At 55.1% G+C, this 16122-nt stretch overlaps 5 protein-coding genes across 5 annotated transcripts; 3 read left to right on the top strand and 2 right to left on the bottom strand.

Moving 5' to 3' along the window:
- Positions 1 to 211: 211 nt before the first annotated feature.
- Positions 212 to 3439, bottom strand: CDEST_15020 (Putative zn(2)Cys(6) fungal-type DNA-binding domain, fungal transcription factor). The gene is made up of 4 exons (XM_062931176.1): positions 2811 to 3439; positions 2181 to 2672; positions 1837 to 2110; positions 212 to 1770 (listed from the first exon to the last, which is right to left on the bottom strand). Exons 1-4 carry the CDS (start codon positions 2967 to 2969, stop codon positions 1178 to 1180), a joined length of 1518 nt encoding a protein of 505 aa, XP_062787227.1. The 5' UTR covers positions 2970 to 3439; the 3' UTR covers positions 212 to 1177.
- Positions 3440 to 3890: 451 nt separating this feature from the next.
- CDEST_15019 (uncharacterized protein) lies at positions 3891 to 5265 on the top strand. Its single transcript, XM_062931175.1, has 2 exons — positions 3891 to 4675; positions 4746 to 5265. Exons 1-2 carry the CDS (start codon positions 4508 to 4510, stop codon positions 5082 to 5084), a joined length of 507 nt encoding a protein of 168 aa, XP_062787226.1. The 5' UTR covers positions 3891 to 4507; the 3' UTR covers positions 5085 to 5265.
- A 2472-nt stretch (positions 5266 to 7737) lies between these two features.
- Positions 7738 to 9309, top strand: CDEST_15018 (Putative TRAM1-like protein; the record flags this gene model as incomplete). Its single annotated transcript, XM_062931174.1, has 4 exons — positions 7738 to 7876; positions 7947 to 8260; positions 8324 to 8611; positions 8674 to 9309. 4 exons carry the CDS (start codon positions 7738 to 7740, stop codon positions 9307 to 9309), a joined length of 1377 nt encoding a protein of 458 aa, XP_062787225.1.
- Positions 9310 to 9469: 160 nt separating this feature from the next.
- On the bottom strand, positions 9470 to 12138 carry CDEST_15017 (Putative tubulin). Its single transcript, XM_062931173.1, has 7 exons — positions 11679 to 12138; positions 11565 to 11588; positions 11443 to 11468; positions 11304 to 11345; positions 11140 to 11194; positions 10213 to 10997; positions 9470 to 10079 (listed from the first exon to the last, which is right to left on the bottom strand). Exons 1-7 carry the CDS (start codon positions 11688 to 11690, stop codon positions 9683 to 9685), a joined length of 1341 nt encoding a protein of 446 aa, XP_062787224.1. The 5' UTR covers positions 11691 to 12138; the 3' UTR covers positions 9470 to 9682.
- A 2464-nt stretch (positions 12139 to 14602) lies between these two features.
- Positions 14603 to 15490, top strand: CDEST_15016 (Putative CAP domain-containing protein; the record flags this gene model as incomplete). Its single annotated transcript, XM_062931172.1, has 2 exons — positions 14603 to 15311; positions 15384 to 15490. 2 exons carry the CDS (start codon positions 14603 to 14605, stop codon positions 15488 to 15490), a joined length of 816 nt encoding a protein of 271 aa, XP_062787223.1.
- Positions 15491 to 16122: the final 632 nt, after the last annotated feature.

Here is a 16122-nt window from a genome sequence, read left to right as displayed (position 1 = left end):
AAGGTCGCAAGTTCGAGCCTTGCTAGGGACATTTGTTTTTGATTCATCTTTTGACGATGGCAAAAGATTGATCGATTTGTGCAATCAAGTGGAAGACTATTGCGTCGATATCTATCTTGATTTTGTTTTAATTTGTATCAATATAACCACAGCCCTCAGCGCCGAGACTAGGACCGTTCATGGCCCCTGTTGACGAAATGTGTCCTCCCCCACCTGTCTTGCAGCAAACTTGATGAACATTGTGTAATAAGCTAGCTGTGCACATACAGGACTGATAGCCTTCAGAAAGTGGATTGGCTCTATGTACGATAAGGAAGAGGACAATGAGGCTGCGCGAGACAGTCGTGCAGCCATGACGCCGTCATACTGTCTCTTAAGATGCGATGATAGAACAGACTCCCAGATCTGGGCCCGCCGAAGAAAATCGTCGCGGCAGCTACGGCAGAATTACCACACCAGTCCGGGCTACCAATTCTGTAATTACATGCTACATGCGACCGCATGCCGGGGTCGCAGATGCTGAACCACCAGTGTCTTCCTCGTCGGGGGGTTCTTCTCACCCGGTTCCAACTTGTCCCACCTGGACTGCCATGGTCTCCGGGATTTGAGCTTGGAGGCCGAGTCAAAAATGGCTGAAGCCTTTTTCGTGGTATCTGGATGTCTCTGCTCACTAGGCACGTGCAGTCACCCCGGCGAAGGGGGGATTGCTGCAGTCTGGCTGAGAGCGATGTATTCGACAGTGTGGTTTCGACATCGGCATTGACGCAGGGAGTCTCACACTCAAACCGGTGACTTTTGGGTCGTCTTGTAGCTAAGTGTCGACGTTGTAGCTTGGTGTTGATGTTGTCGCTAGTGTCTGGTGCTCGCAGGCAACCTAGACAGTGCTATATGGACCGACGGCAGATCCGGGTCAGGGCCGCTTGACCGTAATCTCACGGTATCGGCGTGGGCCATAAGTTGGCACACCTTATTTAGAGGTCTGGAAAATGGCAGTTGTTGCTCCAGTATGGGTCACACAACTGTAGCCGAAAGCATAATCGGATCAGTGAAGCGACCTCCGGAACCTCGGTGACGCGAGTTGGGTAGGCCGGGTGCTCTACAACGAGGAAGTTTGGTGACGATGGCACGTCTGTCTCTTGCATCACGAGTGAACGCGGGACAGGCCGATGTTGACTGCTCACGGAGGCGGCTCGCTTGGCTTGAAAAGGCCCAGGTTAAAGTTGATGGTGGGGAGCTGGGTCCTAGGATTGCCCTCGACTGGCTTGAGCGGTTCGATCTGCCGGATATCGACACCCTCACGAATGCACCTCAAGGGCCATTGAATCCACTCCCTCCACGGCTCCTGGATGGCCTTATCCAAGGCCGAGGCCACATTGGAGCCCCAGCCGGTGAGGTACCACATGTTCCGCTCGAAGGCATGGACCAGCGCCGCGTAGTACATGAGAATCACAAGGGCCATCGGGTGGTTCTGGCTCATGAGCTCGAGGAAGGATTGGGGCAGAGACACAGCCCATCGCCAGACAAGACCTTTCCTGTGTTGGGGCGTGGAGACGGCGGCGAATGTTTGCTTGAGGCCCTCGAGGGCCGATTGGCAGGTCACGGTATCGTCCGAGGGCGCCATGCTGCGTGTGAGGTTGAGGAGGTCGTCGATCTTGGAAGAGTAGTTGCCCCTTACCGCGGGCTCTACGCTGCCTTGGTAAAGCCAACGGGCCAGTGGCCCGTTGAATATGTATCGGTGGGCAAAGGGAAGAGCGAGGATGCTCCTGATCCCTGGGAGAGAACTGTCAGCGAAAACGACCCACGTTCTTTCTGATGGCCAAATAGCAGCCGACATACCCTGCAGCAGAATGAAAGACTGAGCAACGTCCCTGGAGGTGATTGGGCCTTGGGGATTGGCGATGGAGTAAGTGTTGACAAGAAAGATGCATATTGCGTGCAGGACGTATGCATCGGCGTTGTTTTCGCCGATCTCGGTCAAGCCAGGGGAGAACTGGCTAAGGGCGATGTTTTGGTGGCGAGCAGATATGGTAGCGTACTTTTCCCTCTTTTCGGGGTTGCAGTGAGCCATGTGGATGGCCGATATGGCCAAGATGCCGTGGAGGAGGAAGTCCTGCATGGTTTAGCCGAGGGAAGGGCAGGCCGAGAGAGAGAGAGAGAGAGAGAGAGAGGGCTTGACTCACGTTGGAAAAAGCGATTTGCGGTACCGTTGTCGTCCAGAGATGGACAAAGTCTGGGTTTTCGGAGAGAGTGTGTGCCGTGTTGGAGGTGAAGTGGTGGATGAGTTGCATGTCGACCAACCAGTCGGCCTTTGAGAAGCTGTGAGCGTCTCGGGACTCGCCCTGGACCGAGCCATGAGTTGAGCCGCTGAAGCTATCGCGGCTGCCGTGATTCAGAGCGTCCACTTCGGCCGAGAACTCGGACAGCAAGCCCTGGATGGCGGCGACCTTGTCCTTCAACGACGAGACCTGTGGCGAGGGTCCCTCGGGCCGACTTTCAGGACGGCTGGTCGTCGAAGCCTCCCTAATACTGCCCGGAGTCGCCGTGTTGGCGGCCTCGAAAGCCGGCTTGGGCGATTCACCTACGGCCGGCAGCGGTGCTGGAAAGGGCGTCAGGACGAGACTGCACTTGACATTGTGCCGCACGCAGTTGCGACATGGTCGGCTCTCATCGCACTGGACTCGTAGTCAGTGACATGTCATTCACTGTCCCATGCTCGCAACTCGGCGAGGCGACTGGGCTTCCAAGCCCAAGGCTTGGCGTCATTCTCTCACACTCCCGCCTCATCGATGGACCAGATGCAGTGAACTCACCTTGACACGTCGTTTCTTGCACTGCTGACATCCATTCCGCGACTTCTTGTGGCCGATACGAGTGCCGCGCGACGTCGAACTCATCCCCGGTTGACTGCGGCCGTTCTCTACGGCGGCCACCTCGTCCTTGAGCGAGGTCCTCTCGGACGCGCCACTCATTGCATTGGGAGTGTGGGTGTAACAACAAATCTCTCCAAGGAGCGCAGGAGAATTCTCGACGATGACGCGACTGGAACGGGGTGTCTCAAGAGAAGGCAGGGCGCTTGGACGAGATGCGATCCAAACGATGTCTGATCCCCGAGCCTGGTTGCTTCCCTCTCATACTGCCGCGTGCGTCTCGCAGCAGCGCAGCAGAAGCATACGGTTGTGGCGCCAACACACCAACACCACCAAACGTCACGGGGGTGGCCCGGAGCTCCGCGTCGCGGCTTGCAGAACGACCAGACCCATGCACATGCAGCAATGTAATGCAAGCTGCGAGGAGGAGGAGGAGGAGGAGGAGGAGGAGGAGGAAGAGGTTCGCTGATGACTTTCGCGAGATCTGATAAGCAATTGCGCCTGGACGGAGAGCGGCGCTAAGAGGTAGAAATAAAGACACGGCAGATGTGGCAGATCCAGATCCGTGTTGGAGGTGCCCGAAAGAAATGGATGCTCCCTCGGACTGCCGAGGAAATTACCCGTTGGATCATGGAGCATCCCCGTTCCGGGTCGGTAGAGTCTATCACGTGATGGGTAGACCAAATCGGTGACGAACGGTGTGGAGTGGGCCACAAACGGCGGGAGACGTCTCCACTGCCTCCTGCTGCAGTCATTCCGTTTTCTCTGGACCAGAGACAGATACCTATTCGTACACATGCTAGCGCACGGACGGCAGCGGGGGGTGGCCAAAGCTCTGTCTGTCCCAGCTCGTGCGCCCGAGCTTTAGCTCGAGCCTCAAGGTGCACATCAAAAATGTGTGGCTGGTGCACAGACATGTGGCTTGCTCGAGGGGGCCTGATGCTCCACCTCGAAGCGAACGCAGGCACGACGGGCTAAATTGCGACTTGCATGACGCGCCCCCGGCGTAACGCGACTTCCCGCTTGTGCCTGAGAAGGTCTGGGGACTGGGGACTGGGGAGGTACATGGGTGGATGCTCAGGGTCGTGTCCCCCCAAATCCCCCCAAGGGCTTGGGGCAACAAGTACACATTAGAATGGGGATGACTACGGAGGATCCGTCCGCTACCTCCCAGGCTCAGCCCATCATCATCAGCCCCCGGGGAATCAACAACGTCAGCATCAGAAGCCAACATCGCACCATACACACGACGCCGCTAGCACCCGTCGCACCAAGGAGGCGTCTTCCGTCCGTTCTCAGCCGCCAACTTGCACATTCTCCATCACTCCGTCGTCACCGGCCTGCCGCTTGCCGTGTAACGGTTAGCTTCTGTTTTCCTTTCGGCGTCTCTCTCTCTCTGTGTCAACCCCCCCCTCTTGTCTTCGATATCCCTTGGCTCCAATCTCCGTCCGACCCGACCCCTCCATTGGTGACATATCCCTTGGAACCAGAGTAACACTTTCAACTGATAAATCGAGATCCCCCGGCGGTGGTATATCAATATCTCCCCGGTTCTGCATCCATCTTCGTTCTCCATTAACCCTACCGCACACCAAGACCTCCCTTTATCCATCACCAACCTCGACACACTCAGTCCCACCATGGCGTCGCACACCGATTACACCGATATCAAGGCCTCGGCCAAGGAGAATGCTGCCGGTGTCTTTGCCTACGGCCAACGCCAAGTGAACCGCGTCGTCAGCCAGGACACGCGGCAGAGGGCATACGGCAACACCTACAATTTCGCCCAGGAACAACCCTTCCTCTTTGTGAGTCTGACCTGCAAATGATGCCCTACTCACCGCTGCCTGTGTGCCAACGTTAACGTATCGTCTCCAGGCCTTCCTCCTCGTTCAACTCATCTTCTCCTTCATCCCCATCCTCGTCTTCGTCTCCTTCTCCGCATCCACCATCGCATTCGCTTTCGGAGTCGCCGTCGTCTTCTCGCTTTTCTGGATCGGCGTCGCCCTCCTTGTTCTCGTTCCGACCCTCTTTTTCACCTGCTCAGTCGCCGTTCTCGTCTGGGTCTGGGCCGCCGGCAGTTTCGTCGTCGCGAAACGCCTGTACGAGATGTCGCCCATCCGCGCTACGGGCGAATTGGAGGTGGACGCGCCCAACGGGAAGACGTACGCCGTCATCAAGCACGAGGACGGGGTTGATGCGCACGCGCACAACTAGATTGGGATTCTGTCCAAGGGATACACTGGTTAGGCTACACGGCGGCTATGGGTATGATTTGGCGTTGGATGGAATGGATACCCGGACTGTGAACTGTTCAAGTGATTTAGGGAGCATCGAGTCATCACCGGTACTGGGGGCCGCTACGATGCACATTGCTTGAGAATATAACGACCCGATTGATGTTTCACTTCTGTCATTTCCACACACTTCCCAAGTTTTGCGACTTGTCGTTTGAATTCCCTGCTTGGGGTGCGGCAGGCTGTAAGTATCACATGAACGAACATCCATCGGTTTCCTAGCTCGGTACTAGAGACAGCGAACATTCCGGGAGCTGGTCCAATTGCTTATCTGCTTCACATGAGAAGGATCCAACGCTTTTGTTAAGGGGAATCCACTTGATTCTTGGGCTACTGACTGAGTTTCCTCCGAGATTGAAATGGGACTGATGTAAAGATTGGATAACAGTAGTTGACAGCTCGGGTTCGCTTCGCTACCTCCGAGATACGTGCATCTGGGCCAATTGAGTCAAGACGTTGCTGTGTCCTTTCTTACAAGCCAGTCAGTCCATTAGGGGTAAGATCATGTCTTGATTAGCGAGCTGTGTCCGTCCGGCGATAGGTCCCTGATCGACTTGGACAATCTCCTTTCCGATATAGTATCGTGTTCGTGTGTCTGCAGCGATTGGAAATGCTACCGATGCCTGGTGGACAAGGCGGGCCTTTTCGAACTACGCGATGTGTGCGACTGACTGGCTACGAAATGACAATGCTATCGGAACCTCAGAGACGAAAAAGAAAGAAAAAGAAACCACTGGTCGCGTGTTGAAGCGACGGGTGAAAAATGTAGGCTGGGAGCAAAACTAGAAGCGAGTGCCAACACTGTGGATCGAACACAGGATCCCCGCATTACAAGTGCGATGCCTTACCACTTGGCCATGCTGGCGAATTGGATGTGAAACAAGCCCAAAAACGCAAATATGTATCACACATTGATTCCTGTGCAGCTGCCACCCTCTGCTATCTCATGCTCTGTGGTCTTTCTGTAATTTACGCCAGCTGAAGGACAATCTTCAAGGTAATGTCTCTTGAAATTCACTACAGGTTTGTTTTAGTGCCTGCACTGCTCAGCTGGATCCCTTTAGGTACTGTACAAATGAATTCATGTTGAGTATGGTTTAGTTGAAGCCATTCAAGCTCCTGCATGAGGTCTGCCTGACCGACTGCGCAGGTGCACCGCCAATACAACCGGAGGGGAGATGCCTTGTTTTTTATCGGACTCTGTTAGACAACAAAAAACACCTTGAGCACATTATTTCTCGCTTTTTATTGCTGTCGGTCATCAGGTCGCCGTCCTAAAGCCGACTGGCTTCTAGCCAAGTACTGTTTGTCCGCGCTTGGATATCAAAGCGACGTGATACGCATGGTACCTGGTTAGATTAAGGCCATCTACATCGACCATGGAAGTACGAAGTTGAACTAGCCTAGACTTTCCCTGTTTCTTCTTAATGCTTCTTAGGCTCTCACTTGGAACTATGCAGAAGATGAGGTTGTTTGTAGAGGCTTGGAGGGTCTGGCAGAGGGGAGTGCAGAATCTTAAACCACCCATCTCTGTACCCAATACTGCACAAAACAAGCATCACTTTGTCTCCTAGTAGACTTGAAGACTGGTCCCAGAGACAAGATTCCATGAGTCCTAAGTTGCGTGGATGCACTGGGATCTTTGTCACGCTGCATTGGTCCGCTGCAAACCTCCATTATGCTCTTCGATCGCGACTCCAGGATTCTCTTCTGCGTCGATGGTCGACGCAAGCATCTCTGAGGTTTCCTCCCTCAAATGACATAGCCCTAAGAGCATTTGACGTAGAGCTAACGGGAATGAAAACTAAGTATTATTTTTTTTCCATACTCGGGGCTTTTTTTTAAGCACCCCTTATGTCGCAGTACTGCGTGATTTTGTTTAACATCGTGATTGATAAGAATGACAACCCTTCCACGAACCAAAAATAAAAGCTGAATCAGATATATCTCTAATTAATTTGTTCATTATTCACTTATGAGTGAGCTAAATGTTGAGACAACTGGCTCCATGCAATGATTTGGTATAGTTGAAATAATTATGAAGACTGGTTCAGTAGTCATGGATTTACGAAGGGCGGCATGGTCGAGGTAAGCCCTTTGTAAATTTCGAATCCGACTTACAGCTAGCTAAGAAGTTACGAACTCCCTGTATAGGGAGGTTATTGGCGCAAAGCTCGTGAAGTTGGGCTATCTTTCGAGTGTTCACACTCGTTTGGTGGGCGATGGATTCACTTCACGCCTCATCGGCGGAGACGCGCTCTCTGGCCGGTCACCCGTGGAGACCCGAACGGAGGCAGCCCTTTACGAGGTGCTCGTTACGAGAACTTCTACAACATCCCAATCCGACCCTAGGGTGACACCCCCTGCATCCACATGTATGTTTCACCGCCCTGTAAAGGGCCCAACGGCCCATTTGGCAGATTGTCCTGTTGGAGGAAGGGCGTAGGGGATAGGGATACTGCCCGCCCATCTCAAGCGAAACGCGCGTCTTCGAAGCCTCTTGTCAACAAATTGAGATCTGTTGTGGAAAGCCGAGCTTCGCACGAACTGCCTCTTGACCAGCTCCAAGAACCATGAGCGATTCCAACATCACGCATGTGGCACCAGCGCCTGTGGTATTAAAACGGTCCAGAGCCGCGAAAACCAAAGCTCAAGCGATCGAGGGTACCCGAGTGACGAAGCTGACTCAATGGCTGTTCCATAACCAGATTGGTATGTCACGAGGAGATGGCGATCTCTCATAACGTATCAATGCTGACGAGACCTCATCGTATCCGGGCAGGGCTCGCCTTCTATGCCATCGCTCCTCTGCTCATCGCAAACACCTTCATTCCGGGTTCGCGCCCCTACACATCCAAATTCTTCACGCTCTCGTATCACAACCCGGCCACGAACAAGTACGGGGCGGGCCACGATGACCTCTGCTTCGTCGCATCTTGCGTGATGCTGTGCATCGGCATTCGCGCGGCCTTGATGCGACACGTCCTCGCACCCCTCGGCAGGCATCTGGGAATTTCCAAGACGAAGGACATCACTCGGTTCTCGGAACAAGGCTGGATGCTGGCTTATTACAGCGTTTTTTGGCCGCTTGGAATGGTATCATTCACCGACGCCATCCACAACCCTTCCCGGACGTTCCCATGACTGACTAATGTCCAGTATCTCTATTGCAAGTCGCCGTACTACCTCGACATGAAGGAGCTCTGGACCGACTGGCCCAAGAGGGAGCTTGATGGGTGGATGAAGATGTACATCCTGACGCAGTGGGCCTACTGGGCCCAGCAGGTCGTTTCCGTCAACATCGAGGTTCGCCGCAAAGACTACTGGGAGACGATTGTCCATCACGCCATTACCAACTCCCTCATTGCCGCATGCTACGCCTACCACCAGACCCGGGTCGGCCACCTGATCTTGGTGCTCATGGACGTCATCGAGTTGATCTTACCGGTAAGTCTGGCCGGAGAAAGAAGTGCCGGTGAATGAATGCGTCCTGCTAACGGCTGCAATAGCTGGCCAAGTGTCTCAAGTATGTCGGCTTCACGACCCTGTGCGACGTCGTGTTCGGCGTGTTCCTCTTCGTGTGGATCTGGACGCGGCACGTCTTCTACCTGATGGCCTGCTGGAGCGTCTACTACGACCTGCCTCGGAGCCTGAAGCAGCCGTGCTTCCGAGGCGCCACCGAGCACATTGAAGGCCCCTTTCCGGCGCCCGAAGAAGGCTGGTCGCATCTCCTCGAGCCGTTTAGGGATCCCCAGGGCACGGTATGCATGACGGACGGGATCACCAAGGGCTTCTTGACCTTTCTGCTTGCTCTCGAGGTTGTCATCTGCACGTGGTCCTTCTTCATCGTCCGGGTGACGGTCCGGGTGCTCAAGGGAGCGCCGGCAGAAGATGTCAGAAGCGAAGACGAGGCCGAGGAAGAGAAGGAGGACGACGAAAGGAAGGAGGAGCAGGTCGAGTACGAGATGGTAGAGGCTCTGTGTGTAGAGGAAGACGTCGGCGTGGAGTCCATTGACTTGAAGGCCTGGGAGCGCCGCAACGCCAGGAGGGACGCCGGTTCGAGGGCGAGAGGCGCCCGGGTTCACAGCCAGAGTGACCGGAAAGATCTGCTCAACAGAATCGGTTGCGAGAAGCAGATCGAGTAAGGGTGTCCCAGGTAAAAGACTACCGCAGCAGCACGCGTGTCACACCTCACAAAGTCACTGATGTGCTTCAAGAGGCTCGCGACAACGCTGGCTTATTAGGCATGGATCGGGAACTTGGAGTAATTGAAGGCAGCCTGGAGAGTTTTAAGGCAAGGCTTCGAGCAAACATAACATAACATAACTAGTTGTCCTATGTGCCTGTGCTAGCAATGTGGAAGAGAGGAGGATACTGTCACAATGCTTTTTCGAAATGCATGATGGCAAACGTGAACACCATTTTGCTTCGCTGGATTAAAGTATATATCATGATGCGAAAGAGCGAGACTTCCTGCTGGCAGGGGAGTATCATTGAGCCACAAAAAGGCTTGGTGTCTCATTCCTCCTCGGCGGGAGCCTCTTCGCCGTACTCCTCGTCGGCGTAGTCGTCGTCCATACCGGCATCCTGGTACTGCTGGTACTCGGACACGAGGTCGTTCATGTTGGACTCGGCCTCGGTGAACTCCATCTCGTCCATGCCCTCGCCGGTGTACCAATGCAGGAAGGCCTTCCTGCGGAACATGAGGCTGAACTGGTCGCCCACCCTGCGGAAGCTGTTCTGGATGGCGGTGGAGTTGCCGATGAAGGTGGACGAGACGTCCAAGCCCTTGGGCGGCACGGAGCAGTGGGCCGTCTGGATGTTGTTGGGGATCCATTCGACAAAGTTGGCCGAGTTCTTGGTCTTGATGGCGTGGATCTGGTCTTCGACCTGCTTCATTGACACTTTTCCGCGGCTGCGTAGTGGGGAAGGAAGGGGAATTGGTTAGAAAAGGCTCGCACAAACAAAGTCTGGGGAGAGGGAGAGTGTGTGAGAGAGAGAGAGTGTGTGGGAATGAGAGACACGAAAAGAGAGAGAGCAATACTTACAACATGGTGGAACAGGTCAGGAAGCGGCCGTCGCGGAAGTCGGAGGCCAGCATGACGTTCTTGGGGTCGAACATCTGCTGGGTGAGCTCGGCGACGCCGAGGTTCGAGAAGGAGGCGGACGAGGTGAGGGGCGCGAAGCCGACGGTGAAGAAGTGCAGTCTCGGGAAGGGCACGAGGTTGACGGCCAGCTTGCGTAGGTCGGCGTTCAGCTGGCCGGGGAAACGGAAGCCCGTGGTCAGGCCGGACATGACCCTGGACACCAGGTGGTTGAGGTGGCCGTAGGACGGGTGGGCCTGCTTCAGGGTGCGGCGGCAGATGTCGTACAGGGCCTCGTTGTCGATGCAGAAGGTCTCGTCCGAGTTCTCGACGAGCTGGTGGATGGACAGGGTGGCGTTGTAGGGCTCGACGACGACCTCAGAGACCTTGGCGGAGGGCAGGACGGAGAAGGTGGCCATCATGCGGTCGGGGAACTCCTCGCGGACCTTTGCGATGAGGAGGGTGCCCATGCCGGAGCCGGTGCCGCCGCCGAGCGAGTGGGTGATCTGGAAGCCCTGCAGACTGTCGCAGTCCTCGGCCTCGCGACGCACGACGTCGAGGACCTGGTCGACCAGCTCGGCGCCCTCGGTGTAGTGGCCCTTGGCCCAGTTGTTGCCGGCGCCGGATTGGCCGTAGACCATGTTGTCCGGGCGGAAGAAGTCGCCGAGCGGACCGGAACGGATGGCGTCCATGGTCGCGGGCTCGAGATCGACCAGGACGGCACGGGGGACGTACTTTTGTTTCGCAGCCTACATCCGGGGGGGAAACGGGGGTTCGTTGGTTAGGAGGCCGAACATGCGAAAGGTGGAGAGAGAGAGAGAGAGAGAGAGAGAGAGAGATAGAGAGAGAGAAAGAGGAGGAAGTTGAGGCGGTTGGGAAATGTTTAGTCACCTCGGTGAAGTAGACGCTCAGTCTCTCGGATTGCTGCTCATCGGTGCCGCGGAAGCTATCTCTCGAGTCAGCATGATGATGCCCAAGGATACAGACAACGGGACGGGACGGACAACTGTCTGTCGCGCCGTCGCAATGGGCTGTTGAGATGAGAGAACACTCACACTCCATCTTGATCCAAGCCATGCTCGCCATGAATGGTTTGCCTGATAGTGAGTGGGCAGCGTCAGTTGCGGCTCCTCAACGATGCATGCATGCATGCATCGACAACACACTCTCTGTGTGTCTCTCTAATTTTCATACCAGAAGGCTGTGCCGATTTGGTTGCCCTACGGAAGCATCGTCAGTTGAGGGTTCATCATCATCATCAAAACACACTCACTCGAACGAGAGGAGCAGAAAAGAGAAGATGGATAGATACGTACACATTGGCCGGTTTGAAGATGGATCTGTCGAGTCGTCGGGTCAGCTCGCGTTCAAACAACGCAAAAGGATAGATAATGTGTCATGCACCACATCATCAAGGGTCACAAACTCACAATCTCACGCATGATGAATTTCGAGAATACGGGTTGTGGATAGTAAAAGCTGGTGGTGAAGGACAGAGATTTACCCCGCTACTCACGACCGAAGGCCATCTTATAGATACGTATTGCCCATAAATCACAACAAACCAACCAACCCCCCTTATCCAAGGGGCCGGCCAACAGCAGCTTTCTCGCCTCGTACCGGATAGGCCCGGCCGGATAGACAGGTACGGATACAGACAGTCTAGATCTCACTCACAAAACGCCCACCCCCACATGCATGGTGCGGTGCTGTATGCATATGTGTGTACCGTGCCTGTGGAAGCTCTTCATCTTTAAATGGCTGCCTTGACGAATTGGTAGCTGCCTGCGTGCTGAGGTGGCATGGCGCAGTTTAGTTATCCTTTTTGAGAGACGGGGAGGGGGGGCGCTGCATGAGTGAGAGTGAGAGTGAGAGTGAGATAGGGACACGACACACACAAACACACCCACGCAGAAAGAGAGGAGACACGCAGAACAGAGACCGAGAGTGAAAGAGAGAGGGACCTTCCACTCACTCACCCCTCGATTTGCCCGGAGGTGACACCGAAAGGAACGGAGCTAGTCCGCGTTGAGCTCATATCCACAGAAATGATTGGTGAGTGATGCTCCGCGATGCTTTTTTTGCTCAGTGAAATCTCAGCAGTTGGTCGCATCATCGTGCGTGTTTTGTCCTTCGTGTCCTCGCCAGAATCAACTGGGGGGGGGGATGTCTAGTGTGCCTAGAAGAGTCCTCTCTGCCTGGTCACCATCGGCCAATGAGTCCCCCCTGGATGGACAATGGAGTGCTGCCTGTCAATGGCGAAACAGTCCTGTTGTGTTGTGTTTTGTTTTCCTCACCGTACAATCACACACACACACACACACACACACACACACACACACACACACACACACACACACACACACACACACACACAGACAGAGACACTCACACACGTCTTTTGATCGGACGGTGTACTGTCGCTGTGGGCAATGGATGCGGTGGATGGTGTAACCGAACCGTGCTGGTTGCATGGTTGGTTGCTAGGCGCCCCTGACCGTCCGTCCCCCCCCTTCGGCTTTTTGTTGCCTATTTGAACAAACACCGAACTCGAGGAGGTTTCCTTCCGGAGCAATCATTCTTCCATCCGTTGTATGTGTGTCTCTCTCTCTCTCTCTCTGTGTGTGTGTGTGTGTGTGTGTGTTCTGTGCGTTTATGTATCCCCGGGGAAATATGTCCCCAATTTCCCGAAGGCTCGGCGTGCATTCCAGCGCGCACCCACGTGGCGGGACCAACACTCAGCCCCTAGAGAGAGCTGGAAATGGGCATGTCAAGCACAAAACAGCTGGCTCCCGTGCCGATCTGTTGGCGGGCAACTGATTAACTGGACGGAGCACAGAGCACAGAGCCGAGAGAGAGAGAAAGAAAGAAAGACAGAGAGTCGTAATGTGGGCGGAGGGCCACGTTGACGGCTTTCGTCCGGAGACGGCGGGCTGGACTACCATGCGCCACCGCACCGCAGAGATCGTGGTCTGTAAGTGTACTCGGGACAGCCGAACGGACGGGCCCGGAGTAGGGGTTTGTTTGCATTGCGTTGCACTGCACGTCTGCCCAGAAGCCCGGTTGCGAGAGTGTTGTGAGAGGTGAAAGAGCCGCCGCCGCCGCCGCCATTATTACCATGCAAAAGGCTCCGCATAGCCCATGGATGGGCGTGGTATAGTGTTTGGGGGGGATCTTCATTGCGTATTAAGGTTATGCATTCTGCAAGACTATGAGAGCCCCCCTCCCCCCCTTGGCCAAGCGGTTGGTCGCACGACGGGGCGAAAGCAGCCTGACCGACATACATGCTTGCGCCCCTGACATACCAATGAGATCAGAGACACGCAGCTGTATTATGCTGATCATTCAAATTCGAGGGTCGCCTCTTGCTTCAAAGTGACAGCACGGCAACCCTTGGGAGGAGAAGGGCTGTGATTCAGCCACTTACGAGGGGCAAGACGATCTGGAACGCAGTGGTGCTGGGCACTATATGGGTTCACTCATGGGCGAGCCAACTTATTCATGTCATGGCACGTCCGCACCGAGCGGAGAGAAGAAAGAGTGAGCGAGTGTGTGTGTGAGTGAGAGTGAGGGAGAACGGAAACGAAGTCAAGAGGTAGAGAGGGAGAGATAGTGAGGCCAGAGAAGTTGAAGATATCACGGCCGAAAACAATACAATCATCTAACCTCGAGAAGTCTCCCCCCCCCACCTCTCAGACAGGATGGACGGCCTGGGCCTTCTGCTCGATCCCGCAATGACTGCCGACCGTTGCCAAAAGCAATGCGTAACAGTGACATCCAGCCCATCAGAGACAAGGAAACATGGTCTACAAGCACTAGGGGGGCTCGTAAGTGTTCCTTTGAGCAGCCAAGACAGCGTGTCTTGCAGTTTAATGAGCCAGAACCTGTGGCTTGCTTGTCAAAGAATTGGGACCTGGCCTTCGAAAGGTCAGGTCCCCCCACGACGAAAACGGCAAATTTCCCGCCCTTGACAACCCACGTTCCGTGTCGAGGAATGGGGGAAGCATGAGGAGATATATCAACATCGACGACACCTCCCTAGCTATGATGGGAAGCTCTCTCTTTCTCTCTCTCGCTCACTTCACTTCCACCTGCAGTTTGCTTCTAGCAACACTATCGTTGACGCATCTTCTTCTTCTTCTTCTTCTTCTTCTTCTTCTTCGTCTAATCTCCTTCATACCACCTTTGCTTCCCTTCCGAGGGGTATCGTCGATTCGACTCGACTCGACTCGACTCGACCCGCTAGCAGGAATCATACCGTCCTCCCTCAACGGTCCTCGCTTGTGCCCACTCAATATTCACCAAAAAAACATCTTCGTAATTCTGTAATACTTCCAACATTGGGCAAGCAGATATGCACTTCTCCGCCATCACAGCACTCGGCTTGGGCCTCCTGGCCGCCCACGCCACGGCTATTGCCGTCCCTGTCAAGAGGGACGTCGGTCTCAGCCTCCCCGTGACCGTGACCGTGACCGACACGCCTCTCCCCGTCACTGTGACCATCACGACGCCTGTCACCGTCACCGCCACCGTGTCCATCTCGGTGACGGCGGGTAGCAACTCAACGACCAACTCAACGACCATCTCGTCAACCACGTCCGTCACGTCCACTACATCCATCACGACGACGACCGTTCTCTCGATCGCCGTCTCGACAGCCGTCTCAGCCACCTCGGCCGTTCCCACGACGCCCCCGGCGCTCCCGACGCCCGAGACGCCCGAGACGCCCGAGACGCCGTCGACCGCCGGGCTGACCGCTGACCAGCAGAGGGCCCTCGATCTCCACAACACCTATCGTGCCGAGGTCGGCAGCCCGCCGCTGACCTGGGACGCCGGGCTCGCCGAGAGTGCGCAGGCGTGGGCCAACCACCTCACGACCGTCGGCAGCCTCGTGCACGACAAGAACCCGGGCGGCCAGGGCGAGAACCTGGCGCTGCAGTCGGGCGGCACCGACACCTACTACGCCAACGGCGTGCAGCTGTGGCTCAACGAGAAGTCGCTGTACGACGGCCAGCCCATCCGTAGGGAGGGCACGCCCAACTACATGGACTACGGCCACTACAGTAAGTAGCCTCCTTAGTTAGCCCTTCTGACATGAACTATATCCGAGGACGCGTCGACTGACGGTGCCACAGCCCAAGCCGTCTGGAAGTCCACCACCAAAGTCGGCCTGGCCCTTGCGACTGATGCAAAGGGCACGGCTTACGTGGTCGCCCGCTACTCGCCCGCTGGAAACTTGTAAGTAGACACGCCCCAAGTCCTGAACCGACGTGTGTTTTGTGTATGCGTTTTAGTTACTAACTGCTTCTCTCCCTTAGCATTGGCCAGATGCCTTACTAGGTAGTTAGTTGGGCGTAGACGTATGGTCAGGCGAGTTGAGTGTAGGAATGCGTGAGAGGGGCATAATGGAGTCGCGATGGAGGAAGGATTAGTCTCGTTGGCTGGTCTGAGAACAGCTTCACACTCATCTTGGGGGCCCTTTTTGGCCGTAATAGGGATGAGGCGTTGAAGCTTGGTCTTAAGATCCGTGTGTCGGAGGTAGATTCCATGTATTATATAGTTCGGCTCAGTTGATGTCAGATCCAACTTGCAGCTTGAGAAAAATATCATTAGATATACGGACAGAAAGAGAGAAAGGAAAGAAGAAGCAAAAGATACGATTTCATAGCATATTCCGTCCAACCTTGCCGGGGGTAGCCCCACGGCAGATGATGTACATGCAATTCGTCCGAATTTCGGCGGACGAACCGGGCGGCTGGCCGCTTTCTTCACCCTCACTCACCACCCCCAACGACATTTTCGCGTCGTCCGTCCGAAACCTTTACCGAATGCTCACCGGAGACCATTGAACCGACCGGGTTCCAGGCGGTCACA

This window comes from Colletotrichum destructivum, chromosome 10 (genome assembly GCF_034447905.1).
Source record: "Colletotrichum destructivum chromosome 10, complete sequence".
Taxonomy (NCBI): domain Eukaryota; kingdom Fungi; phylum Ascomycota; class Sordariomycetes; order Glomerellales; family Glomerellaceae; genus Colletotrichum; species Colletotrichum destructivum.
The sequence above is the reverse complement of the archived record's forward strand: the minus strand, read 5'-3'. Positions and strand labels throughout refer to the sequence as shown.

What these genes read in the sequence shown, in the direction of transcription:
- CDEST_15020 (XM_062931176.1), bottom strand. Translation starts at nt 2,969, where the DNA reads ATGAGTGGCGCGTCCGAGAGGACCTCGCTCAAGGACGAGGTGGCCGCC. An exon ending in CGCAAATCGCTTTTTCCAAC is followed by an intron (nt 2,111 to 2,180) that starts GTGAGTCAAGCC and finishes TAAACCATGCAG; the next exon opens with GACTTCCTCCTCCACGGCAT. An exon ending in GTCTTTCATTCTGCTGCAGG is followed by an intron (nt 1,771 to 1,836) that starts GTATGTCGGCTG and finishes GTTCTCTCCCAG; the next exon opens with GGATCAGGAGCATCCTCGCT.
- CDEST_15019 (XM_062931175.1), top strand. Translation starts at nt 4,508, where the DNA reads ATGGCGTCGCACACCGATTACACCGATATCAAGGCCTCGGCCAAGGAG. An exon ending in AGGAACAACCCTTCCTCTTT is followed by an intron (nt 4,676 to 4,745) that starts GTGAGTCTGACC and finishes TATCGTCTCCAG; the next exon opens with GCCTTCCTCCTCGTTCAACT.
- CDEST_15017 (XM_062931173.1), bottom strand. An exon ending in CAAATCGGCACAGCCTTCTG is followed by an intron (nt 11,346 to 11,442) that starts GTATGAAAATTA and finishes ACTCACTATCAG; the next exon opens with GCAAACCATTCATGGCGAGC. An exon ending in CTGACCTGTTCCACCATGTT is followed by an intron (nt 10,080 to 10,212) that starts GTAAGTATTGCT and finishes CCCACTACGCAG; the next exon opens with CCGCGGAAAAGTGTCAATGA.